This window comes from Delphinus delphis, chromosome X (assembly GCF_949987515.2).
Source record: "Delphinus delphis chromosome X, mDelDel1.2, whole genome shotgun sequence".
Taxonomy (NCBI): Eukaryota; Metazoa; Chordata; class Mammalia; order Artiodactyla; family Delphinidae; genus Delphinus; species Delphinus delphis.
In genome coordinates, this window is record NC_082704.1 from 97,744,979 (window position 1) to 97,770,146 (window position 25,168).

At 38.6% G+C, this 25,168-nt stretch overlaps 1 protein-coding gene across 3 annotated transcripts in view; it reads right to left on the reverse strand.

Moving 5' to 3' along the window:
- DMD (dystrophin) overlaps positions 1 to 25,168 on the reverse strand; it is a 2,124,682-nt gene that overhangs the window by 327,219 nt on the left and 1,772,295 nt on the right. For all 3 annotated transcript variants that reach the window (XM_060001925.1, XM_060001919.1, XM_060001920.1), the window contains one exon: positions 3,046 to 3,192. In XM_060001925.1, the coding sequence (XP_059857908.1) occupies positions 3,046 to 3,192 (147 nt within the window). The remainder of the gene's footprint in view (positions 1 to 3,045; positions 3,193 to 25,168) is intronic.

Genomic DNA, 25,168 nt, shown 5'->3' on the forward strand with positions numbered 1-25,168 from the left:
ATTTTCATAGAAATATGATGTCATAATAATGGTGGGCTCACACTCCCCTCCACAGAAGCTGGGTAATGCTTTAGTCTCACATACATTCTTCTAAATGTAAAAGGTTCTCAACAGGATGTATGAGTTGCTCTTCCAGTACTGGGGATAAAGTTGTTTGATATGAACCTCACTTCTTGCTTTGTTCACTTTCTGAACAAGGACTCAACATTTATAATAAAGCCGAGTGGTTAGAATTCTGGTCAAAGAAAAAAATGGAATCAACTTGACTCAGTTATGTGCAACCCCAAACCTTGTATTTATCAGCTTTCTGCTAAAAACACTTCTTAAGCCTATTCTTAAGGTCACGTTAAAAACTAGCAACGTGTGGAATTTGCCACAATAAGAGCATATGCCGCAAACTGAATTATTTAATATGAGAAGGCTGTGTTATATGCGTGTTGGAGATGAGGGGTTGAAAAGTTAGAATTATATTGATAGGAGGAGGAACATAATCCCAACAGGTCACGTTTGTACTATGAAGAAGAAGCAACTCCGCTGATTCTAGACTAAATTTTGTCATATGTGCATCTCCCCCAGATATCCACATACACAATCATAGGACTGAACTGGCTGTGACCTAAGACGAAATGCATCACCTCGTTTTACAAACGAGGAAATAGAAGCTGCGCGACGTCAAATGGCTTTCCCAAGATAACATGGTCAAATAATAGCTGAGCTTCAGTTTGAAGTTAGGTATTCTACTATTCACTCCTACACTCTTTTTACGACATCACACTATCTTCTTTTATGTACTTCCCTATATTTATAACCAAGTCCTTATTCATTTTAAAGAATGGATACAAATTAAGCTATTCATATTTTCTCATACTTTATATTTAAATAACAGTGTAACTATGATGGATCACTTAGCACTGATTTTTTTTAACTTTTCCTATCATAATATTTTTATCTCATTTGTAAATTTACATGCCATTGTCACAGATTTACATCACATTCTGAAAGCAAATGTGGCATTCAGCTCACTAAAAGAAATTTTAAGATAATAGTTCAAGAGTGCTTGAATGGAACGAATGTGTCCATTGGTTTTCCTTGGACATTTATTACTTTCCTTATTTATGTTTAAATTGAGAAACATACTAAGGATGAAACTGATAAGATTTTAATAGTACTTAACCACTAGGGAGCAAATAGACATAGAAATGCATGTAATCTCTTAAATATATTGCCTTGCTTTAGTCAATGCCACTTATAACAATCTATCATACATGTATTTCAAGACTATCCATCACAACAAAAATTAAATTATATGAGATCTCAAGAGGTCTTGAGTTTGGAACTTGTTTTTATTAAAGATCTAGCAATTCTTTAACAGGACTTTCAGTCACACCCCTAAATGGACTGCCAATAGGAAAAGTAATCTGGTTTACCATTTTTTTTCTTACTGAAACACTGAAAACAAATATTTTTATTTTTATTTTAGTATACAAATATAAATTATAATATATTCATCTCAATATGTACCCATTATAATAATGTTTACTTAAAGAGTACTGTAATGTACAAAAAGCCCATTTTATAATATTAAGGGAGGGACTTCCCTGGTGGCGCAGTGGTTGAGAATCCGCCTGCCAACGCAGGGACATGGGTTCGAGCCCTGGTCCGGGAAGATCCCACGTGCCGCGGAGCAACTAAGCCCGTCCGCCACAACCGCTGAGCCTGTGCTCTAGAGCCCACGAGCCACAACTACTGAGCCCACGTGCCACATCTACTGAAGCCTGCACGCCTACAGCCCGTGCTCCACAACAAGAGAAGCCACCGCAATGAGAAAGCCCGCGTGCAGCAACAAAGACCCAATGCAGCCAAAAATAAATAAATGTATATAAAAATATTAAGGGAAAATTACAAACGGCAAGATAATATCTACGATTACAAAACTTAAAAATGATATCTGCAATTTAAAACAGACTGGAAGTAAAATGTAAACATATTATAAGTAGCTGAATCTGGAAAACAAATATTTTTAAACCCAGTTTCCTCTTTCCTCTCTGTCCCCAGAAGCATACTCTGTGCATCTTATGAAACCAGAAAAAGAGAGAAACAATTCCTTAATTCTATGGTCAAACAAGTTTTAAGGTTTGGGGGTATAATGGTGGCCTTCACGCATTGAACACATAGACACACCTATTCCACCATTACATATTCTGAGTTCTTACTGTGAGCCAGGTACTGTACCAATAACTCTAGCTGAATTACTTCCTTTAATATTACAGCAAGCATGCTGGAGACGAGGAAATGGACAATCAAAGAGGTCAAGTGACTTCAAGTAAGTCTGATTCCAAAACCTGTATGCTATAATAATAACAATTATAACTGCAATAACACCGAGAACTAGAATTCACACAGTGCTGACCATGTGGCTAGTACTTTACTAAGCATTTCCCTTGTATTTTGACTTACTCGTCCTGATAATAGACAAATGGTTTAGAAACATTTAACATCCCCATTTTCTTCAGATGAAACACTGAGGCAAAGAAAAGTTAAATAACTTGCCAGAGGTCCCACAGCCAGTAAGTGTGACCTTGAGCACACCTACATTCCCTTTATTTACTATGCAAACCTATGAAAAACTTCGTTGTGTGGGTCTGTGATAGGATGATCTTTCTTTAAAAGATTTAGAATGTGTCTTACCATTGACTCTTGTTTAAATTAGAATTCCAAAAGGAAAGATGTGTTAAGAATCCAAGCGATGATAGTACAAAGCGATTGCATGCCAGTAATTTAGTTCTTCCAGCACGATTCAGCGTTATCTTCCATGTTTATTGCAAGATATAGTAAAGTCTAACTCTAAGCCCTTAAAAAATGAATATTAATAGGCTTGAAAACATACACATAGGGAATTATTAAATAATACAAAATATCCTACACTCACAAAATATTATCATGAGTATCACATGAAGAAATTACTTTTATTGTTCCTTACAAACAAGCTTTATCTGTATATTCTCTTACTGACAGAAGGAACCGCAATGCTTATAATATGCCTACCTGCAGAAGCTTCCATCTGGTGTTCAGGTCTTCCAGAGTGCTGAGGTTATATGGTGACAGCTGAATGCCCAACGTGGTGAGCTGGCGAGCAAGGTCATTGATGTGGCTTACATTCTCTTTGAGAGGTGCAATTTCTCCTCGAAGTGCCTGTGTGACATAGTCAAGGGCAAAATGGAAGATGAGAACATTTAAAGCAAAAAAAAACCCAGGCACATGGGAACTACAAAGTATCGTATTTTGTTGGAGGTGTCAGCAACATTTGCTCTATTATAGTGGTATTATGACCATGAAGATTTGTTAACGGGTGGATAACTAATATCTATTGAGCACTTCCTAGGTGCCTAATCCTGTGATGAGCTCTGTCCAAACGTAATCTGATTTTATTCCTACACAAAAACACTATGCAGTTGGTAGTTGGCGAATTCTCATTTTATACATGAGAGAACAAAACTGCAGAGGTTAAACCTTGCCCAAGGCCCCATGGGTCAAACTTGGGGAACCGGGGTTACATACTCAGGTTTGTCTGCCTCCAAAGTGCATATTCTTAACAATTAAATTACCTTTCCAAAGAAATTCAGGATTGGCAAAGGAAAAGGAAAAATACGACGCTGCTAGACTCTAAATTCTACTCATCTCACAACCAAAAATGGAGGCTTTCTTTTTTAACAGTAAAAGATGTACTCAATCATAAAATATTACATTCCAACTTCGTACCAACTACATAATAAATCGATTCATTTAGAGATTAGGGTATTTTGTCAAATCCTAAGAATGACTTCCAGGTCTCCTGGTATTTTAGTCCTTGTAGTAATGACTGAAGAAGGCTCCCATGGGGCTTCTCAACTGTCTCTGAAGCACGGCAGCAGGATTCTGTGATGCAATGCATCATGACAATCTGTTGAGAAGAACCCTATGCAGATACGGGGAGGATGTTACCATGCATCATATCTACCCTATTCAGATGACATTTATGGACCTTTAACGTGATGCATGATGTCCCAGTGTTCCAATGAGCAATTTCTAAGGGACAAATTCCCTCACTTCGGAGAACAGTTTGTGTAATACGATGTCTGTGCTGTACAAGGACATCACTTATTGGCTATACGTGCTGTTTTGACTTGCTTGATCTGGGCAGGTGTTATTTTTGTGGTTCACTTTGTTGATAAAACCACTGTTTACACTGACTTCATCTATAACCTTCCAGTTCCTTCTGACTCCAAATGACAGGAACCAGTATGTACATTCTAAATAAGAATGGCATTACCTCTCAAATCAAACTGAACATCTCATCACTAAAAGGTGGTATCATATGGAGTGTAAGACTCTTATATAGTTCTTAGATAATAAGGACATTGTGACAATCACTCTGTTGAACTTACAGTTTTTTAAAAAGTGGTCATTAAAAATATTATATTAAAGAATCATGGGGTTCCTTCTGGGAGTGATAAAAATATTCTGGAATTAGTAGCGATGGTGGCACAGCTCTGTGGTTATACTATACACCACTGAATTATACACTTTAAAAGGACGGATTTTATGGTATGTGAATTATATATCAAAAAAATAAACAAAGGAAAACAAAAGAAACCGTTCTGACTGACCACACAGATGCGAAAAAATCATATCAGATGTTTTTATCTTTATTCGATTTCATGTCAGTGGAATGTCATAGGAATCATTCTGAAACTAAGAAAGTTCATGTAGGAATTGATAGTAAATATTATTCCATTTCCTTATAAATAAATACATGGATTAAAAGAATCATAGTAGGACTTCCCTGGTGGCGCAGTGGTTAATAATCCGCCCGCCAATGCAGGGGACATGGGTTCAAGCCCTGGTCTGGGAAGATCGCACATGCCATGGAGCAACTAAGTCCGTGTGCCACAACTACTGAGCCTGCGCTCTGGAGCCCGCGAGCCACAACTTCTGAGCCTGCACGCGCACAGCTGGTGCTCAGCAACAAGAGAAGCCACCGCAACAAGAAGCCCGCGCACCGCAACAAAGAGTAGCCCCTGCTCGCCACAACTAGAGAAAGCCTGTGTGCAGCAACAAAGACCCAATGCAGCCAAAAATAAATGAATAAATAAATTAAAAAAAAAGAATCATAGTAAGTGTCCATGGAGAGAGGCAGTTAAACTCCATAAACGTGAATTCGTAGCTCTAAAAGGAAATGATCCATAATCACACTGTTTTGCACAATAGAAAGGTTAGAAAACAGATTTTTTTGTTTGTTTGTTTTTTTGTTTTTGTTTCTTGCGGTACGCGGGCCTCTCACTGCTGTGGCCTCTCCCGTTGCGGAGCACAGGCTCCGGATGCGCAGGCCCAGCGGCCATGGCTCACGGGTCCAGCCGCTCTGCGGCACGTGGGATCTTCCCGGACCGGGGCACGAACCCGTGTCCCCTGCATCGGCAGGCGGACCCTCAACCACTGCGCCACCAGGGAAGCCCAGAAAACAGATTTCTTAAATGTCATTTGGGGAAACCTGGACAAGAACAATGATTACAAAAATGGAACCACTGTCTTCTGGGTAATAACATGAGTTTCTAGTAACCACAAGTAAATATCACATGAGTGGGAACTGTAAGTAGGAACCATCGCAGAGATGACAGGATAGCCGGGCAGAATCTGACAATAGTGCAGATTAACCCTGTACACTAATCACTGCCTTCACCAGTGAGGTTCTCAGCTGTCGAGTTCAGTATCCATGTCAGTTAGGTCATATCTAGATTTCAGCTCCCCCTTGGATTACATAATGTACATGGTTCAAGGGTCTCTTATTAGAGTATTTTGATTTTCACTTTCTTCCCCAAAGTCCTGGACACAGATTTTTAATCCTGCATCAATGTTTTGGAGGATGAAGGAGATTAAAAAATAAGTTCCAGCATTCATGATTAATCACAACACTCAGTCTCCTTTCCCCTCTCCCCCCCTCCCTCCCCCTCCTCCCCCCAGCCCCCCCCACCCCAGCCCGCGCGCGTGCACACACACACTGTCATGGGATTTTGTGGCTTCTGTTTTTTTTGCTTGTATCTACCAATTACAGTAGAAGTTCCCTTAACTGATCTCCACTTAAGACTCATCAGATTAGCCAGAGTCTTCATTTGTCTGGGAAACATACTGCCTGGTGCCTCTAACAACCTCTAAATAAGATGTTAGAGATACCTGTCAGTATGCATGGCGTTCAGCTCTCATTAGTTGACTTGTCAATGTGTGTATGTTCTCAAACCTGCTTTTGCCAATTAGTATTGCAATGACATAATTTAATGAAAGATTTCCTAAACCAAAGAAATATAAGTCTAAGAAGAAAATAAGTTATTATTTCTATAAAAATATGGTTAAATATTCTGGAAAATTGCTTTAAAAGAAAAAGAAAAAGAAGTATTACTGAATTGGGTGTGGACAAGACAACTGTGAAAGAGTAGGAAAACAACCTGAAAATTTTAGAAAGATTCTGTATTCAGAATGCTTCTCATGTTTCCCAGTGGACTCTGTCTGCATTAAGGAAACCTGAACTGGAAATCAGAACGTCTGTGTTATCAGTGTGATTTATGGAGAACTCTAATCAGAGAATTTACACTCAAAGAAAAAACCTTCACACAACATTAAGATATTAGTGACTATTTTAACATAGAATAAAATGTTTAAGACATATTTTTTATGATTCCCTAATTTAACTGACTTTTTCAATTAACTGTTAAACTCTAGGTCCTAATTGAGTTGGAATAGAGAGCATCTATTTTAAATTTTGACTACTACAATTTTATTACCACTGCTACTGCTACTACTGTTATTATTAAGGGAGAAAAGCCACATGTTCTGTTTAATCTGAATGCCTAAGTCTCTGTTAAGATAAACGGAAGCTTTGATTAGGGGGAGGTCAGTTGCTAAAGAGAGAATCTGGTGCAGAGGTTCACTTTGGGGCAATAATTGTGATGGGCCCGAGCAGAAGGAAGAACTTCAGCCGGCTAGAAGTCATCGTGAGGGAACTAAGCACATGAGAATGGAGGAAAGGAGACAGCTGGTGGTGGAAAAGAGAGGAAGAGAAATGACAAAGCGAGAGAGTGCCATGGACATCTATACACCACCAAATGTACAACAGATAGCTAGTGGGAAGCAGCCGCATAGCACAGGGAGATCAGCTCGGTGCTCTGTGACCAGCTAGAAGGGTGGGATAGGGAGGGTGGGAGGGAGGGAGACGCAAGAGGGAAGAGATATGGGGACATATGTATATGTATAAATGATTCACTTTGTTATAAAGCAGAAACTAACACACCATTGTAAAGCAATTATACCCCAATAAAGATGTTAAAAAAAAAAAAAGGAGGCAGGAGAGTGTTTAAGTCAGTCTTCACTTTGACATCTGACCTAGGTTCTGGTGGCATACCACCTGAGGATGGCCCACTGCTGTAAGCTGTCAATGCCTAGAAGTGTACATAACAAGAAGCACGGTCCCCTAAACACTGAGTCACAGGACATACTCTGTGAAGAGTGAATACAGGTACCATCTCATTTAAGTGGATGTAACATTGCGTTTGACTGTATTTCAAATATTAGCACTTCTAATACTGCTAATTTAATTATTAATGCATAGACATTTAAATTATTAAACACTAAACATAAAATGTCAAAAAGTAAGGCTGACTCTGAACAATATGATGTGCTATTTAAATACTACCGGAATTTCATTAGATTTTATTCTAGTGTGGAAGCAATAAGTGAGAAAACATTCAAGGGAGCCATTATACTCTGGGTTTTCTCTGAATCACTTAAACATCTGGAATATGTGCACCATGAAAGAGCAAACCAAGTCTAATTTTATTATGACTAGTTTCATGCAGGCAGAATTTTCACTTCATTAAATGCTGTCTGATTATAAAAGTACTGATTTAGAATGATAATAAGTCTAATATGTCAAGTTTTCCTTTTTTATGATGTTTAATTGCTTGTCAGAGCTTTGCTTCGATCTTTATGTAAAGATTTGTTCAAATATAGACTCAGAAGCTCAGTCGTCAACCACTTTGCAACAAAAGGAAGGAACTGTCTATTAACAAGGGAACATTATTTCTGAGGGAGCAATTTTGACTTGATAGTTAAGGACTATTCTGCAAGGCACAGAAGGTCAGTTTGGAGCATTGGAAAAGGTAAGTTGAGGCACTTTGACTTTGGGGGGCCTCCGTGAAGTAGGAAGCAACAGACCTGGCATATAATCAGTGTGCAATGAATATTCGTTGAATGAAAACATGAATTAAGGGTAAGTGGGAACATTTGAAGTAGTTTTGAGAGAGACTGTGAGAGGGAGGTGACCAAAGAAATGCAGCGAGGCTGCCAAACAGTGTTGAGGGCTCAGTTGAGGCTGAAGACCACATTTTTTTTAGCAGAACCCATCTGCCCGATCTTCTCTTTCTCCAACAGTGCTCCATGCGAGCATGGAGAAAACAGCTGAACCAAGTTTGGGATTCTGTCAGATGGTTGTGGCACAAATACCTAGGGACAAGAGAGTTTAAATTTTAGCCAGATGTGATTGCAAAACACAGCTAAACTGGATTCAGAGGGAAGTGAAGCAAGATGAGGCTCGTAGATGGAGAGAAAGTACAGGGGTCAATGGTGGAGGTTCAGGACAAACCAAGAAAGGCCACAGCAAGATTAGCTGTACAAGCGATCAGGAAGGAGAGGAGACTCTGGGATGCTTGAATTAGCTCTGCCATTCAGGAGTTTATACATTGTGTGATGTGATATACATATCACAGTTATATGTATATATATCTGACATATATATACACCACTTTATTTATATATTAATGGTGCTCCTGAGAATCTGAAACTCTTCCCTTCTTAATGGTATCAAACACTGTTCCTGAAATCTTAACCTACTACTTCGTAGAGCTCCTATCTCACTTACCAGGAATTCCAAATTAGTCTGATCTGACAATGAAATGTCATTCTAGGGCTATATACACTGGGCAGAGAAATTTACGTGACAAATACTATCTAAGAAACGAAGTAGGGTCTAACTGCATTTGTCTCTACAATGAAACCTTGCTGAACAAAACTGTGAACGAAAAGCTCTAAAAAAAAATAGCCTAAAAAGAGTGTTAGGAGAGGTCCCAGGATTCTTCACACTGGCTTAGTAGCTGAGGGGGAAGAAATGGAAATCATGTCCTGCAAATCCAGGTCTTTGGTTCTGGTATTGAGGCTTCTACATGTGGCTCAGGGAAGGCTTCACGGAACTCAGTTACCCAGAATTGGGGGTAGGTACAGCCCAGCTATGTTCTTGCAGCTTCTGCATTTGTGGATGGGTGTATCATCCTGATGGGAGTGAATGGCCACCGCTGGAACCACAAGAGTCAAGGGCCATATCCTGCTCTGCCCAGAAGCTCAAAGCCCTCCTGGAGCCTCTTAAATAGCTGGGGGGAATGAGCTACTCAAATGTGGTTGGACCGATAACAAAGAAACACAAGAGGAGATGTAGGCAAGGCTTTCACGAAATGCATCAGGCTTGGAGACTTCCATTGTTATCTCCTGTTCTTGACTCTTTACTCTGGTTGGCTTCCCACCTGGTATAGTGCCCAGGATGTAGATCCAGCTTTTGTCTCAGATACCGACTGCCTTCGGGAAGCAGAGTCTGAGCGCTTTTAAGAGAAGAGTGAGAGAAGCAGGAGGTAGGGCAGAAAAGCTAAGTAAGGATGTGGTCTCAGGTGGAAAACAGCATCAACCTTGTCGCATAGGAAGCTCTGGCACACAAATTATACCATAAAATGTCCCACCTTAGGACAAAGAGGTTTGTCCTCTTCTATTCCAATGGCCATCGGTTATTGGCCGCTAGCTTCCCCCTGGCAGTCTTAGAGGAGAAGGGGTGGTATGAGGTCCCAGGCAAGGGGCCTTCCTTTTGGCTGAGGAAGGTTTTCTGGAAAAGGGTGCAACTATGAGTCCTTATCAGCCAGCACTCAGAGTTGCTGTGTGATGAGTGTGCCAGCCGAGTAGAGGAATCTGGCTGGGGTGCCAACGGCATCCACTACATAGACCAACGTCCTCCAGTTCCCCAACTTCCTTTAACCCTTGGACTCTGGGTGTCACGTACTTTTTTTTTTTTTTTTGCAAGAGACCTCTTACGTGAATTCTCATTGCTAACATTATAAGGCTATCCCATCGACTTCGAACAAAACTGATACATTCCACCCTTTCCGTAAGTTCTGCCAACTACTAAGGGATTGTGTGGAGCTAAGACACAGGGGGTAGTTTGCAGATTGAATGAGGACTTCCCTCTGCCGTTAGGATCACTTTTGCCTCTGGTAGAGACATTCTTGACAATAAATTATGCCACTGAAACATGTATCCTTTTTTAATAGAGATGCGACTGCACTGCATTCCAGCATCAGTTTTTACTGTGGCAGCCTGCGGGCAAAATATTATGCTGTTTTTTTTTTTTTTTCACTGTCTTCCTTGCGTTCCATTTTCAGGGCAATTCTTGTACGTGCTCCTATTTGGGCATGATCACTTTGGATGAGCAAACTGAATACGGACATAAATAATGAAGCAGATTCAGAACTCATGACCTAGATGTAGCATAATCAGGATGACTTGGGGTAGGTTAAATTTTTTAAAAAAAAAGAGTTTAGGAAAACAATATGAAGTTTGTAGGCATGAAAACATCTAGCACTTTTATTTCCCAAGCAATTATCAGTAATTATTTTAACTATGGTTTTCCCTCAGAGTCACCACACTTCCAAACTTGTGGCACTAAAAGAATAGCAATTAACTGCTGCATTTTTTTCCATAAGGAATCCTCATGTTTTTATGAAAAATGATCTCTAGTTTCTCTTCATATTATTGGAAAAGAAAGTGCACCCAAATACAAAAGCATAAATTCTTTTTTAACATCTTCTTACGTGCATCTATCATAATTCTTCATCTTTCAGGACATGGCTTCACTATGAAGCTTATAACCCCAACGCTCCTAAAGGCTGAATTACAGCTTAACCACACATATAGTGTCTGTCTTCTTTTTTTTTATGCATGTTCATTTTGCCTTCACAAATATGAATTGAAAATGAGGAACAGAATGGAATTGATCAGAAAGGAAAGGTTTTTGCCTATAAGAACAAGTTGTACACATTTGAGTTATTTTAATTTCCTTGGAAACTACTTTCTATAATCCTAACTCTGGTTGCTAATTATTTCTTTTTTATAGAAAAATGAAGCAAATAAACCAAAACAAAAACATATCAAGCTTTCCATAGCTTTCTAATGACACAATTAAAACAAATAAAAAAGGTAGCTCATGAGTGCTTTACAGAGGCTAAATGCAAAATACGCACAATTAAAATAAAAAGGTCTCTAATGAGTATAAATAAATCATTTAAGCAGACCACGTTCTTAGGCTGCTAAGGAAACAGGAGAAATGCCAATATTTTCCTCCTGAGAAATTGTAATTATATGTGACATCAGGCACAATGGCGGTTAATGAAATCTATTTACTTATTTAAAATTAAGTAATAATCCATAAACCATTAAAAACATCAACCACCAGGACACTGATAGTCAAATTCAGGAGTTATTTTAGATTAAGTTTTACATTTAACAGTTTTGAATTTGCAAACAGTGCCCTGGCAAAGACATGCGGTCTTGCTCTCACCTTTCCCTTCATGGCTCAAAACATCTGTCTAAGGCAGTGACTCTCAAACGACAGCATGCATCACACTCACATGGAGGGCTAGTTAACACACAGACTGCTGGGTCCCACTCCAGCATTTGTGATTCAGTAGATCCAGGGGGGGCCTGAGAATCTGGCACTTTTAACAAGAACTTAGAAGATGCTGCATCCCTAGAACTCCCCAAACTTATTCTTGACTTTGCACGCCGTTCTCTCAGCCTGGAGTTTTCCATTGGCATCCTCTGCCTAGCTGACTTGTATTTTGCTACTCAGGTCTCAGTTCCTGTGCCCATGAAAGACAGCCCATCCCTGGTTGCCCTATCTGAAGAAAGGTCCCCCGATTTTTCTCACTCTCAGAACCTTGTTTTCCTTCTTAGCACCGATCGCACTTGGTAAGTGCTGCTTATTTGCTTATGTGTTAATTCATTATCTGTCCCTTCACAAGACCCTAACCTTTATTAAGGCAATTCGATATTATTTTTTTCACTAGGGTATGCCTGTACCTAGTACATGATAATCCCTCAATACATTTTATTAAAGGATAAACAGTCAACAGAATTAGGTACTAATACTTTAGATTAACAGCTATTCTCGAATTGCTTCATAAACACAGTTTCCTACAGAAATCTGATGCCGAGTTCCTAAGTGAAAGAAGAGAAACCTGCTTATTTCCTTCAGATTCTGTATCTGAATTCTTTGGATCTATTACTTGATTTATGTTGGAGCATACACTAATTTCTGAAGTATCTCTAACGCTCTGGGCAGGAATGTAACTTTCAAGTTTTTGGTACTAACCAGGGGGTTTTTATAAAAATGAAGCAAGTGGGAAAAAAAGGGGGAGTGATCTATTTAAGGAAAATATGTTCTTTTGGTAGTGATACACGTGGTGTAGCCTTCTGCAGGGCATTTTGGCAAGACTGGATAAAAGCTTTAAAAATACTCATACAGGAAAAGATGAGAAGGCTACACAGCGGGGTCTCCATTTGGAGGTATATAGTGGCCTGGCCAAGGAGACAAGGGGACTGAAATCCAACCTGGGCTCCACTACTGAACTGGTGAACTCTGGCACAGGGCTGGAGATCTCTTCGATGAAAGAGGTACCTTTTTCTACTTTGCCCGAAGAGGCACTTGTAGGGAATGAGATTATAGATGCTGAAGGTGAGGTTACGGATGATCTCTGTTTCTCTCTCCATCTCTCTCTCTGTCTCTCTCTCTCTGTCTCTCTCCACCCTCTCTCATTTCTGTGGTTTTCCACTAAAGAAAAAGTTTATTTACAAATTATTTTTCACGCATTTCTTCTTGTGTAAAAGGAGGAGTGTAACATGGACACACCCGGGCTGTTGCAAAGATGAACGAGGAGGTTGGGTCTATTTCTCCTTCTTTTACTCCACCTGCAACCAATTAAGCATTCTGTCCCACAATGTGGGGAATACCAAGTCACACGAGCCCTGTTGAGTCTAACTCAGGGAGACTTGGCAAAGCAGAGGGTTATAAATTCATCCAAGAGAAAGCCACAGACTAAGATTGACTAAAATCCTTTCTCGGGTAGCTGAGTCTTTGGCACCAACTTCTAATACCACCCTGGGGTAAATCTGTCTTTCCTCACTCCTCTATCATGTAGCTTTGTAAGGGCTCCTTGAACTAGACATTGGGATGTAGGTACATGAAACACAAAGGAAGCAGCAGCATGGTGGGAGGAGGAAGGCTATTTGTTCAGAGCTTGAACAAATGGCAAGAGGTAGGAAAGCTTAATGTCTTTGGGGAGGTGCAAATAGTCTTTAATAAGTTGAAGCATGAGGTACAGGGCAGTTGTGGAAGAAAAAGCATGGGCGTGTTCTTCGAGCAAGACGGTGGTGGGTTTGAATGAGCTGAGCTTTGCAGCACAGTAATGAAGGTTTTTGCAAAGGGGAATGGCGTACTGTCAACAATCCTTTTTGTTAGATTTTAATTACTACTCACTTGAAAACACTTGTTTTATATGCACTATGTACTATGTATACATCTACTATGCACTGGGAAAATGGAACTCTCAATGGGTTCACAATCATTAATGGAGAGAGACAATTTAGTGGGTTATTAAAAAACAATGTAATCATGCTATGAGAAGTTGTGTCGCAGGGCTTGAAAAGTGCAAAGGAGGCATGCTCAACTGGAAAATTTCAAGTCGAGGAGTGAGTGTAAGCTAGCGGCCACTTCAGAAAGTAGAACAATTGACAATGAGCGTTTGGAGATTCAGGCACAAAGTAACAGTTGCTAGCAACAGGATGGTGGCAAATGGGAGCAGGTTACCTGTAAAATAATTTTTAAAGGAAGAAGGCATTTTGCCCTGTGCTTTTAGAGATGTTTACTTATTCACTCATTCCAAAAAAAATATTCCTGAGGACCCATTATATGCCAGGGAATGTTCCAAGCACTAGGCATAAAGCAGGGCACAAAGTAGACCAAGCTCCTACGGTGCTACAGCTCAACTCTAAAGAACATAATTTCGTTTAAATGATGACTTATTATAAAGGTTTATAAAGAAACAAATTCCAAGCCAAAATCTGTCCAAAGCTATAAAATGCAACATTTTGGACCCAGAAAATGGAGGACAGCGTATATCGTGTTGTATATAGCAGTTCCCACGAGGTTCTTTTTTTCCATTAAAACAAATTGGGCTACCTCTGCACGTAGGAATAATAACTAATAGAGGAATCCAGGGTTGTGAACGACCTATGCAATATACTACACCCAGTTTGCTATATACTGGACACATTTATTTTAGTTCTATGGGGAAGGTACTCACTACTGAAACAAAAAGGATTTTTGCTGATTTGATTTTTCATTCAATATATTGTTATCAACTTAGAAATACTAAAGCAGAACTGAATCCGAGATGAATATAAATTTTCTAAGAGCCGAGATAGAAAGAATTAAATGGAAGAGGGCTGAAAATGATTGTAAAATGCTCTTCCATAATTTTTTAGTTTTACTTTCAGACTACTGCAGCTCCTGAATTTAATAAATGTTTTTAGTCTTTCCAAAATGTCTTTCTTTCTTACAAATGAAACAACAAAGAAAATATTCCACTACTTAATGTGAAATGAAAGGAACATAAAATAGATTTTCTTCATTAAAATCTATGCAACAGCACGTTTAAAAATTAGATTGATAAATTTTTTTATAATGGTTCATCTTTATTTCATCGTATTCCTAGGCTGAAAAGAAAGTCTTATGTATTTACTTCAAAGCAATGTTTCGCCTCCAGATAAATTAGCGGTTATTATTTTTACCTAAACATATATATGTGTGTGTGTGAAAGATCTAGCTACTTAAGTGGAGTCAAGAGTTTACTTTGTTCTTCATGTTTTTCACCATACTTTGAGAAGTTTACTTTCAAGATATTCCTCTGATTTTTCTGATCACATCTTCAGGTAAGATCTAAATCCATATCCTGTTATGTTCTGTTATGACAACTGCTATCATGATAATGTCCACTTAAGTACATGTGAATGATGAATAAATTACTATGGACGCAAAAGTGTCTAAGTATCAAGCTGTTAAATCAATGGACTCAAATGTTGTTTCAAAAAAAAATTAAGTCATTGGCCAAATCTACCTTTTAAAAAAACGGATTAGTATTCAACTAAGATACCAGATTTTAAAAAAAAATTTCATTTTGCTCATAATTTTTCTTTCTTTCACATCTTTATTGGAGTATAATTGCTTTACAATGTTGTGTTAGTGTCTGCTGTATAACAAAGTGAAACAGGTGTATGTATATATATATATATCCCCATATCCCCTCCCTCTTGTGTCTCCCTCCCACCCTCCCTGTCCCATCCCTCTAGGTGGACACAAAGCACCGAGCTGATCTCCCTGTGTTATGCGGCTGCTTCCCACTAGCCATCTATTTTACATTTGGGAGTGTATATATGTCCATGCTACTCTCTCACTTCATCCCAGCTTACCCTTCCCCCTCCCCGTGTCCTCAGGTCCATTCTCTACATCTGCGTCTTTATTCCTGTCCTGCCCCTAGGTTCTTCAGAACCATTTTTTTAAAGATTCCATATATATGTGTTGGCATATGGTATTTGTTTTTCTCTTTCTGACTTACTTCACTCTGTATGACAGACTCTAGGTCCATCCACCTCACTACAAATAACTCAATTTCGTTTCCCTTTATGGTTGAGTAATATTCCATTGTATATATGTGCCACATCTTCTTTATCCATTCATCTGTCGATGGACACTTAGGTTGCTTCCATGTCCTGGCTATTGTAAATAGTGCTGCAATGAACATTGTGGTACATGACTCTTTTTGAATTACGGTTTTCTCAGGGTATATGCCCAGTAGTGGGATTGCTGGGCCATATGGTAATTCTATTTTTAGTTTTTTAAGGAACCTCCATAGTGTTCTCCATAGTGGCTGTATCAATTTACATTCCCACCAACATGGAGAAAAGACAGCCTCTTCAATAAGTGGTGGTGGGAAAACTGGACAGCTACATGTAAAAGAATGAAATTAGAACACTTCCTAACACCATACACAAAAATAAACTCAAAATGGATTAAAGACCTAAATGTAAGGCCGGACACTATAAAACTCTCAGAGGAAAACATAGGAAGAACACTCTTTGACATAAATCACAGCAAGATCCTTTTTGACCCACCTCCTAGAGAAATGGAAATAAAAACAAAAATAAACAAACGGAACCTAATGAAACTTAAAAGCTTTTGCACAGCAAAGGAAACCATAAACAAGACCAAAAGACAACCCTCAGAATGGGAGAAAATATTTGCAAACGAAGCAACTGACAAAGGATTAATCTCCAAAATTTACAAGCAGCTCATGCAGCTCAATATCAAAAAAACAAACAACCCAATCCAAAAATGGGCAGAAGACCTAAATAGACATTTCTCCAAAGAAGATATACAGATTGCCAACAAACACATGAAAGGATGCTCAACATCACTAATCATTAGAGAAATGTAAATCAAAACTACAATGAGGTATCACCTCACATCTGTCAGAATGGCCATCATCAAAAAATCTACAAACAATAAATGCTGGAGGGGGTGTGGGGAAAAGATACCAGATTTTAACAGTTTAACAGTTTTCTTTTGCAAAAAAGGAGCGTGGGACTTCCCTGGCGGTCCAGTGGTTAAGACTCCGTGCTTCCACCTCAGGGGACACGGGTTCAATCCCTGGTCCAGGAACTAAGATGAGATCCCACACGTTGCACAACGTGGCCAAAAAAAAAAAAAAAAACACAAAGTGTGACTTAGTATCCTCAAAAATCTGTAGGAATGATGCTGTATTGATTATCTAAAGAGGAGTACTATTTCAGTTGAAAAAAGTGTTTAAAATCTTTTAAAAACTATCCCACAATCTTTTCAGTAAGAATTCAAGGTTTTTTTGAAAGTCAAAGTGGGTCAGATTTCGTTAAGACTCATCTTGCACAGGACACTCAATCCCAACCTGCAGGCAATTTCTACACTGAGACAACCTTGTAAACATCTTCCTTTAACCTTTATAACAAAATGTCAGGGTGGTTCCAAAGGTAATATTTTATTCACTGTGTAAGTCAAAGGATCAATAGAACTTATGCTCATTTGATTAGCTTATATTTCTTCTAACCTTATGCTCATTTGATTAGCTTATATTTCTTCTAACCTTATGCTTTACTGGATGTACAAAACTCACCATTATATTGGATAACCCTTGTAGTATGGTGTCCGTGTTAAGTTGAAAACAATGAACCATTCTATTTTGGCTTTAGCCTTTCTCTGCTGGAAATACTGGAAGCCAAGGGCTAACTGACAAGTAGTGGGGGAAGGAGGTGAAATGTTGGTGCATGTGGCCTACTTGACCTTGGGCAGCCAAGGGCCTGAAACCACGGGGCAATTCAATGGGTGTATCACTGAATGAGACCTAATAAGATTTAGGTTCACAGCAATGTACAGACTCCAAACTGGGTAAAAGCCTTTAAGAGTAGGAAAATAAGGAAATAAAATGAAACTCAGTGGTGGCTTGTCACTAGTTCCAAAAACCAAACCAATACATTGCTTACCCCTCATTTACTTTAGTTTCTATTTAATCAATAGACTTCGGCATATATTGCTGATAAACTGACTTTATCCTCTTTGCTAACTTGCTTAATATGCCATGTTAAGATCACGATGATACAATTTGAATATCGATAGGGAAAAGTTCCAAATGAGCCCACTGAGTCTATAATAATGTGGCATCTCAGGGAACAAGACTTCTAAAAATAAGTGTTTTGAAATAGGACCAGCAGGCTCTTAACCATATGAAGAAAAAAACTTCACCATAAAAAATCAATTCTTTAAAAGGAGAAGAAATCTATCTTAGTGTTACATTCTCCAGCCTCATTCTGGTTAAGAGAGTTTGACATTTCAGGGCTGAACACACTGCGGAAACTTAATAAATATTGAAGCTTACAAACAAAAACATAACAGTGATATGTGGACCAATTTTTGAAAACATTGAAAATCAATGTGCCCTTACTCTGCCTAATTCAGTTAACTCAATTATTTAATGTATACTTGAGTGGGTTTATACATAGCTATTTCATTTTTACATTAAACATTAATCAAATTACTTTTAATGTAAAATTTCCTTTATTTCCATCCCCTATCCCCCCAAGATTCCAGGATAAGGGGGAGCGTTTGTTTTAAATATTGCTTGTTTAATGTTAAAGCATATTTTAGCATATTTGTTGCTATTATATTTCACCTATAATTTTCATCACATATACCACTCACCCTATACCAAAACCATAAACTTTTTCACAGGCGTTTAATAGAGTGATTTTGCACCACCTTTGGGGGAAAAAAAATCCCTCTTCCCCAATTACTGCAGTTAAGACTATTTCCTACTTTCTCCCAGTCATTCTCCCAGTTTCACCCCATATCCATCTCCATTTCTACACACAAGCATACACCCTCCCATCATGAACACAGAGCCTCAGTGGCTTGACAAGATAAATTAGAAAATGTAGGAATTCCTGAATAAGTTATCAGCTATTCACACCTAGCAAGCAGGTTTTAATTTTAAAAAGTTGAATAGTCTCAACTATTCTGAATGGCCTCGACTTCAGAAACTCTGTAAAGTACTTGTTTATAATCAGTATGTTTGGCAGAAAATTATGAGGAGTATTTTAAAATTTAATTGCTTTTACTGGTAAATATGATAACATTTAAACAAAGTGAATATTATGTGACTAAATATCTTAATTTTAAAGTATTAAGAGTGGGAAGGCAAGTTAAGTTCTAAGTCTTTTGAAGCAACTCAAAAATTGTATGAGTGTCATTAAAATACCAACAAGAAAACTGGAATAAATAACTGTGAATGTCTTTCACAAGAGAGATTCAGAAACAGTAGGCTGTTATTCACTTCAAGGTTTCAGAGTGAAACTCTGCTCCCTACCTCAACTATCAATCACTCTCACAGGAGGCCATGTGCCTGCACGCATTTTTAAATTAAATGTTCTGGATGTGTTTGAATATAAAAGAATTAACAAATGATATATTTATTATTTATAATTGGAGAATTACTAACAATAAACAAATATGTATTTATATATTTATATATATATACTGTAGTTTTACTATAGAATGATGTTTCTCAAAGCATCCCTGGACCAGATTCTTAGCCCTGTTCCAGATCGCGTGAACCAGAAACTCTGGGGAAAGGGTTCACCAGTCTGGGTTTCCACAAGCGCTCTAGGTGATTCTGATGCACACTAAGGTGAGAGTCACTGCCACAGAAAATTCTTGACATTCTCAATGACTATGTCTGAATACCTGGAATCCTCAAATTGACAAATATCTGATCAATAGAGACACTTAGAGATGATATAACTATAAAGCCAAAATTGCTTATAAAGCCAATTTCTTTACTAACAATCCCTACTTTCTTAGACATTTCCATGAACTCTTCTCTTCTATTACCAAATCCAATAAGTACCTAGGAGGTAGGTTGGGCAGGGGGAGGGTAGATTTTTCACAAAGAAACAAAATTTTCATCACCTCTAAAGAATTACTGCACGTGCAAGAACAAAACAGCATTGAAAGGGCCACGTTGAGACACGGAGACTGAGGGGACTACTAGGTTCGCTTACTGGCTGTAGGGGACACTTTTCCTGGCCTGCGCATCCATGCCCCAGCTGCTGTGATGGTCGCCTACTAATGTCTCACAGATGATTCTCTTCTTCAGAAAGGCGATCTCTGCTGATAGAAGCCCCCTATCCCAGGAGGTAACACACACTCCTGGCCTGGGAGGTAACTCATGTCTCTAGTGGTGGGCCACAGCCAGTGGTGTGCTGGAGCAGAGCCCAAGAGTCAATTGTGTGTGTCTCTTCCCAAGTCTGCCTTCGGTGAGGTCATGTTGGTAGCTTGAATCAGCCACGGTGGGGGTATTTACACCACGACAATTGGAAAACACTACAAATCAGTGTTCACCTCAGAGCTAGCGGATAAATGTTTACTAGCATACAATGACTGGCTGGGGTATAAAAGACCAGCTCTGCTGTGTGGTTCATACTCCAGAGCTTTCTCCATTTGAATCAAGACACAAAGCTAGATTTTGCCTGAGATGGCATGCTTGCTCGACTCTTTCATCTTCCTTGTTATGCTTCCGTAACTCCCACACAGGCTTCTCCTGAAAGCAGCCCGTCTACCTGTGCACCCAGACCCCTGTTCTCAGGGTCTGATTCCAGGGAACCTGACCTATAACACCAGTTAAATCATTAGTTAAGTGACTGCTGCACAAAAGCCTCAAAGAATATATGTTCAAAATCACAAAGAGCTACATGTCATGGACCTTTTGAATCACAATGATCAGATGAAAGTGCGAACGATACATTTGAAACGGCAAGGATCTACTCTTTGTGTATGTGCACATAAAAGAAAGAAGTTGTTGGAAAAAGATGAAGCCAGCACAAATTGGGCAATTTTTTCTATCATGCTTCTCAAATTATGCTTTCATACCCATAGATGAATATACTGGAGGATTCATTTTACTTAATATGTTGGAGAAAAACATCTTTATATTAAAACATAACAAATCCATTTTGGAGAAGATTACAAAATTGAAATGAGGTTTAAAAAATAAACATCACAGAAAACTCATGCTCGTGGGAAAAGGAGGTAAACAGGTGGAAGGGGAGGATGCCCAGCTTCATCTCCTTGGCCATTAAGAGAACTGAAGTAGAAAAGTTTGAGAAGCACTGCTTTTGACAAGTACTGTTGATAGAAAAATCCAGAGTAATTGTAAACTATAACTAAAAATATTAGTTTAGTATGGAAAGATCTTTTTTGAAAAAGTTTACTTTTCTCAGGACCCATTAAAAAAAGAGTTACATTAGTACCATAGGCACGTGTGTTCCCATAATACTCAGAAAATTGGCTAACCAAGAACAACTACTCAATGCCATGGCTTAACTTAGTTAAGGTAAGATTGCATAAGGCATAATATTGGTGTCAATGTTAGCTGTGTAATCCTAAAACTTGTAATTGTCAAGTATGACGGGAACACAATAGGCGCCCACTCCTTGGGCTATTTGTTCTTAAATCATTCCTTGTTGTGCTTCTGGTAGGAGAGTAACATAATTGTGAAGTTTAAACTTGTTGCAACTTTGGTAGATGTCAAAGGAGAATAAAAATACATACTGATTCCATATATATGTGTTAGCATATGGTATTTGTTTTTCTCTTTCTGACTTACTTCCCTCTGTATGACAGACTCTAGGTCCATCCACCTCACTACAAATAACTCAATTTCGTTTCTTTTTATGGCTGAGTAATATTCCATTGTATATATGTGCCACATCATCTTTATCCATTCATCTGTTGCTGGACACTTAGGTTGCTTCCATGTCCTGTACAACAGAAACTAACACAGCACTGTGAAGGAATTATACTCCAATAAAGATGAATTAAAAAAATACATACTGACTGTGTGCTCCCATCTTCTAAGGAAATATGGAATTTTAGTTAAATAACTCACATTTTAAAACTGTTTCTAGTTAATGTGTTACAGACACCCAAACATGCAAGCTAATACAAATTCTTGCTCTCTCAGCTTGGTGCTAAATAATAATATTCTCAGGAAAACTAAGATGCCATTAATATACCAACTCCCAATACGATTTTATTCATGAAATAAACATTCACACTCTGTAATGAGATCAAATTTCTCTGGGTACAGGTTTTAACCGTATCATAGATGAATGAATGATTGAGTTTTTAGATCTGTTAATGCTGATACTATATGACTTAAGTTTTTGTTTTGAATAGTCTTTTATTACCCAAGAGGCTTGAGGAATACTGTTTATAATCACTACCAGCCACAAACAAAGCTTCTGGAATAAATCCACAGTAAACAGGATTGGCATATTAAAGGATCAGTTTTTGACATGCTTGTTTTCAAATAGTAGGAAGGGTGATATTCTCTGGAGGAATTTTTATTATCTAATTAAATATTTCTTTAGTAGAACAATGTCAGACGAACTCATTAGCTGAACATTCTGATTAGCCATGTTCTCCTAAATATTCCATGACCAGAAGAAGAGCTGTACAACTCTGATTTAATGCAGTAACAATGGTAACCAATTCTAGCTCCTTCTTTTATCACAGTCCATCAAAGGAATACAAAGAAGTCCAAATTAAAATAAGTTCAGTAATAAAAAGAACATGTGCGTTTTCCTACTATTCTAAAGCCTCTTCCTACCTTTAAGCAAAGTTCACTCAGTAATTATCTTATTTATGAAAGTAAGAGCAGAAGGATGTTTCTCTTATTAAACAAATGGCTTTGTGCTTTGAATGTGGAGGGCATCTCAAAACAGTCAAAAAGGGCTTCCCTGGTGACGCCAGTGGTTGAGAGTCCGCCTGCCGATGCAGGGGACACGGGTTCGTGCCCCGGTTCGGGAAGATCCCACATGCCGCGGAGCGGCTGGGCCCGTGAGCCGTGGCCGCTGAGCCTGCGCGTCCGGAGCCTGTGCCCCACAACGGGAGAGGCCACAACACTGAGAGGCCCGCGCACCGCAAAAAAAAAAAAAAAGTCAAAAAGAAAGCAGTGTTGAATGTCATCAACTTATTTCCTCCTACCCACTGTTTTAAATCATTTGCTTGGTTCCAATGTATACTACACTTACGTAAGTTGTTTATGAAGAGCCAAATTAATAGTCTTTGCAATTGTTTTCCTTGGAATTTGGAGAGCTGACAAATGAATTAGTAGAAAATGGCAATTCTACATGAATTAGCTTTTAAGTCTCCCTAAGAGGCTGATGCAGAACTTAATAAGAGACTTATTAGGAGAAGTAGGACAACTTAATTCAGATTGATTATAGACTTCGGTGAAGACAGCTGGGGTTCAAATGAAACTGAAAAAGAACTTATATGCACTTCAAAGTATGCTAATCAGATGTCTGAAACAATTACTCTGCACTGCCTTTTCAGAAGTTTCAAAGGCAGGATGGGAATAGCATGGTAAACGAAGGCTCTGTTTGCCTAAATCGAGGTAGGGGCTTTAAAAACACACACAGCACTCTCTAAAGTCAGATGCCTTGGGTAAGGAACGTGATTTGACATTGCTATCCTAAGTAACTTGCCTTTAACTTTATAAACAAAGCAGGAAATGAGAGCGAATACATGGCAACTAAGTAATAAGCTCTCCTGGCAACACTAACTTACACTTAGTTTTACATCGGACAAATAATTTGGTTAGGAAATTTAAGATGATTAATTCCTACTTTAGCTTCTAAGCTCTAGTTAGGCCAACAATGACCATTCTATTAAAAAATAAATACTATACTTTTGAAGTATATAAGTGAGAGTTACTATAATATGCCTTCTTGTAGATATATTCCCAGATATTAAAGGCCAAATCCTATGCTTTAAAAAATCACAATTGTGTGCTTTGAAAACTACATAAAACCCTAGTTACTCCATAGGACAGGCATCAGTTCCCTTTTTAACCCAGATTTATAAAGGATTATATCTTTTTTGTTTGCGTTTTCTTCTCCATCAAAGGCTTACATAGCACACACAGCATTCGTATAAAAACGAGAACAAAAGCCTCCACAGAGCAATTCATTTGTAGCCAATAACAATTAACAAAATATGACTAAGCTTTCCTTTTCCTACTACAGGTAGTACACCTTATTCCTTGTGGAGATATCGATCCTTTATTCAGAGTGGGGAGAGCTTACGTATTTTGAATCATTTTAAGGGCTGCTCTGTGATGGTTCTGTCTAACCATGCATCCCCTATCTCTGTAAGAAAGGATTATGAACTTTCTCTATAAAACTCATATATAAGAAAGGATTTAAGGTCAACTCATATAAATGACAAATGTAACAAAATTGATAAAATTATAATAACATATTAGAACCAGGGTTAAGATGAGAAAAACAGTAAGGGAAGATATAGTTACGTGAACATGGCTGAAAGCTTCCGGCTTCCGAAGGTGAATATGAAATTCTAATATGTTACATCACATTTCACATTCCCTATCAGGAGGAAACATACTTGGTTTTCTCAATGTCAAATTCTGAGATAGCATTTCTTTGACAAACTTCTCAGATAAACCAAGCCACAGGTAGTCTGAAGAGAAGCATTTGCCAGTTTTCTTCTTACATTTTTATTTTTTTTTATTTTTTATTTTTTTTGGCGGTACGCGGGCCTCTCACTGCTGTGGCCTCTCCCGTTGCGGAGCACAGGCTCCGGACGCGCAGGCTCAGCGGCCATGGCTCACGGGCCCAGCCGCTCCGCGGCATGTGGGATCTTCCCGGACCGGGGCACGAACCCGTGTCCCCTGCATCGGCAGGCGGACTCTCAACCACTGCGCCACCAGGGAAGCCCTCTTCTTACATTTTTAGATGTGAACGTTTGAACATAAAGTCAGTCAGGATGGCATGGCGGCTTCATCATCATAGTTCCTCTTCTACTACACACACCACTACATTATTCTCAATTATAATTCCAAAAAGGTCTAATTAAAATATTTTGTTGTAAGAACTTTAAGGAAAAACTCACAGAGTCCCTGTCCTTGACTTTTCATAGTAAAAACTGTAAGTTGCAAGTCTGATTAAAAAACAAAACAAAAACGTAAAATGCGTAACTACATAGATGTGACAAATTTGCATATCCCAAGATGGCAGCCTGGGATAGCCTAATCATGGTGTGTGAAAAACTGTGTTTCAAGTCAACTGGCAAACTAAGGGCAGTGAAATGTTTCCGGCTTAAGAACGATGTAGCAATCTGTGTTAAAAACCATGGCAGATGAGGACAAAGAGACAACTGGGGAAAACAACAACTCCCATGAACTTTTTCACACAGGAATTGTTCTTAAGAACAAAAATGTCATATGTAGACTTTAGTTGCAAAAGTTGTTCTACTTTATTAAAAGCTACATATGGTCCACTTATAGATCTATGTAGAACACTTAGTGATTCCAGGAGTTATTCT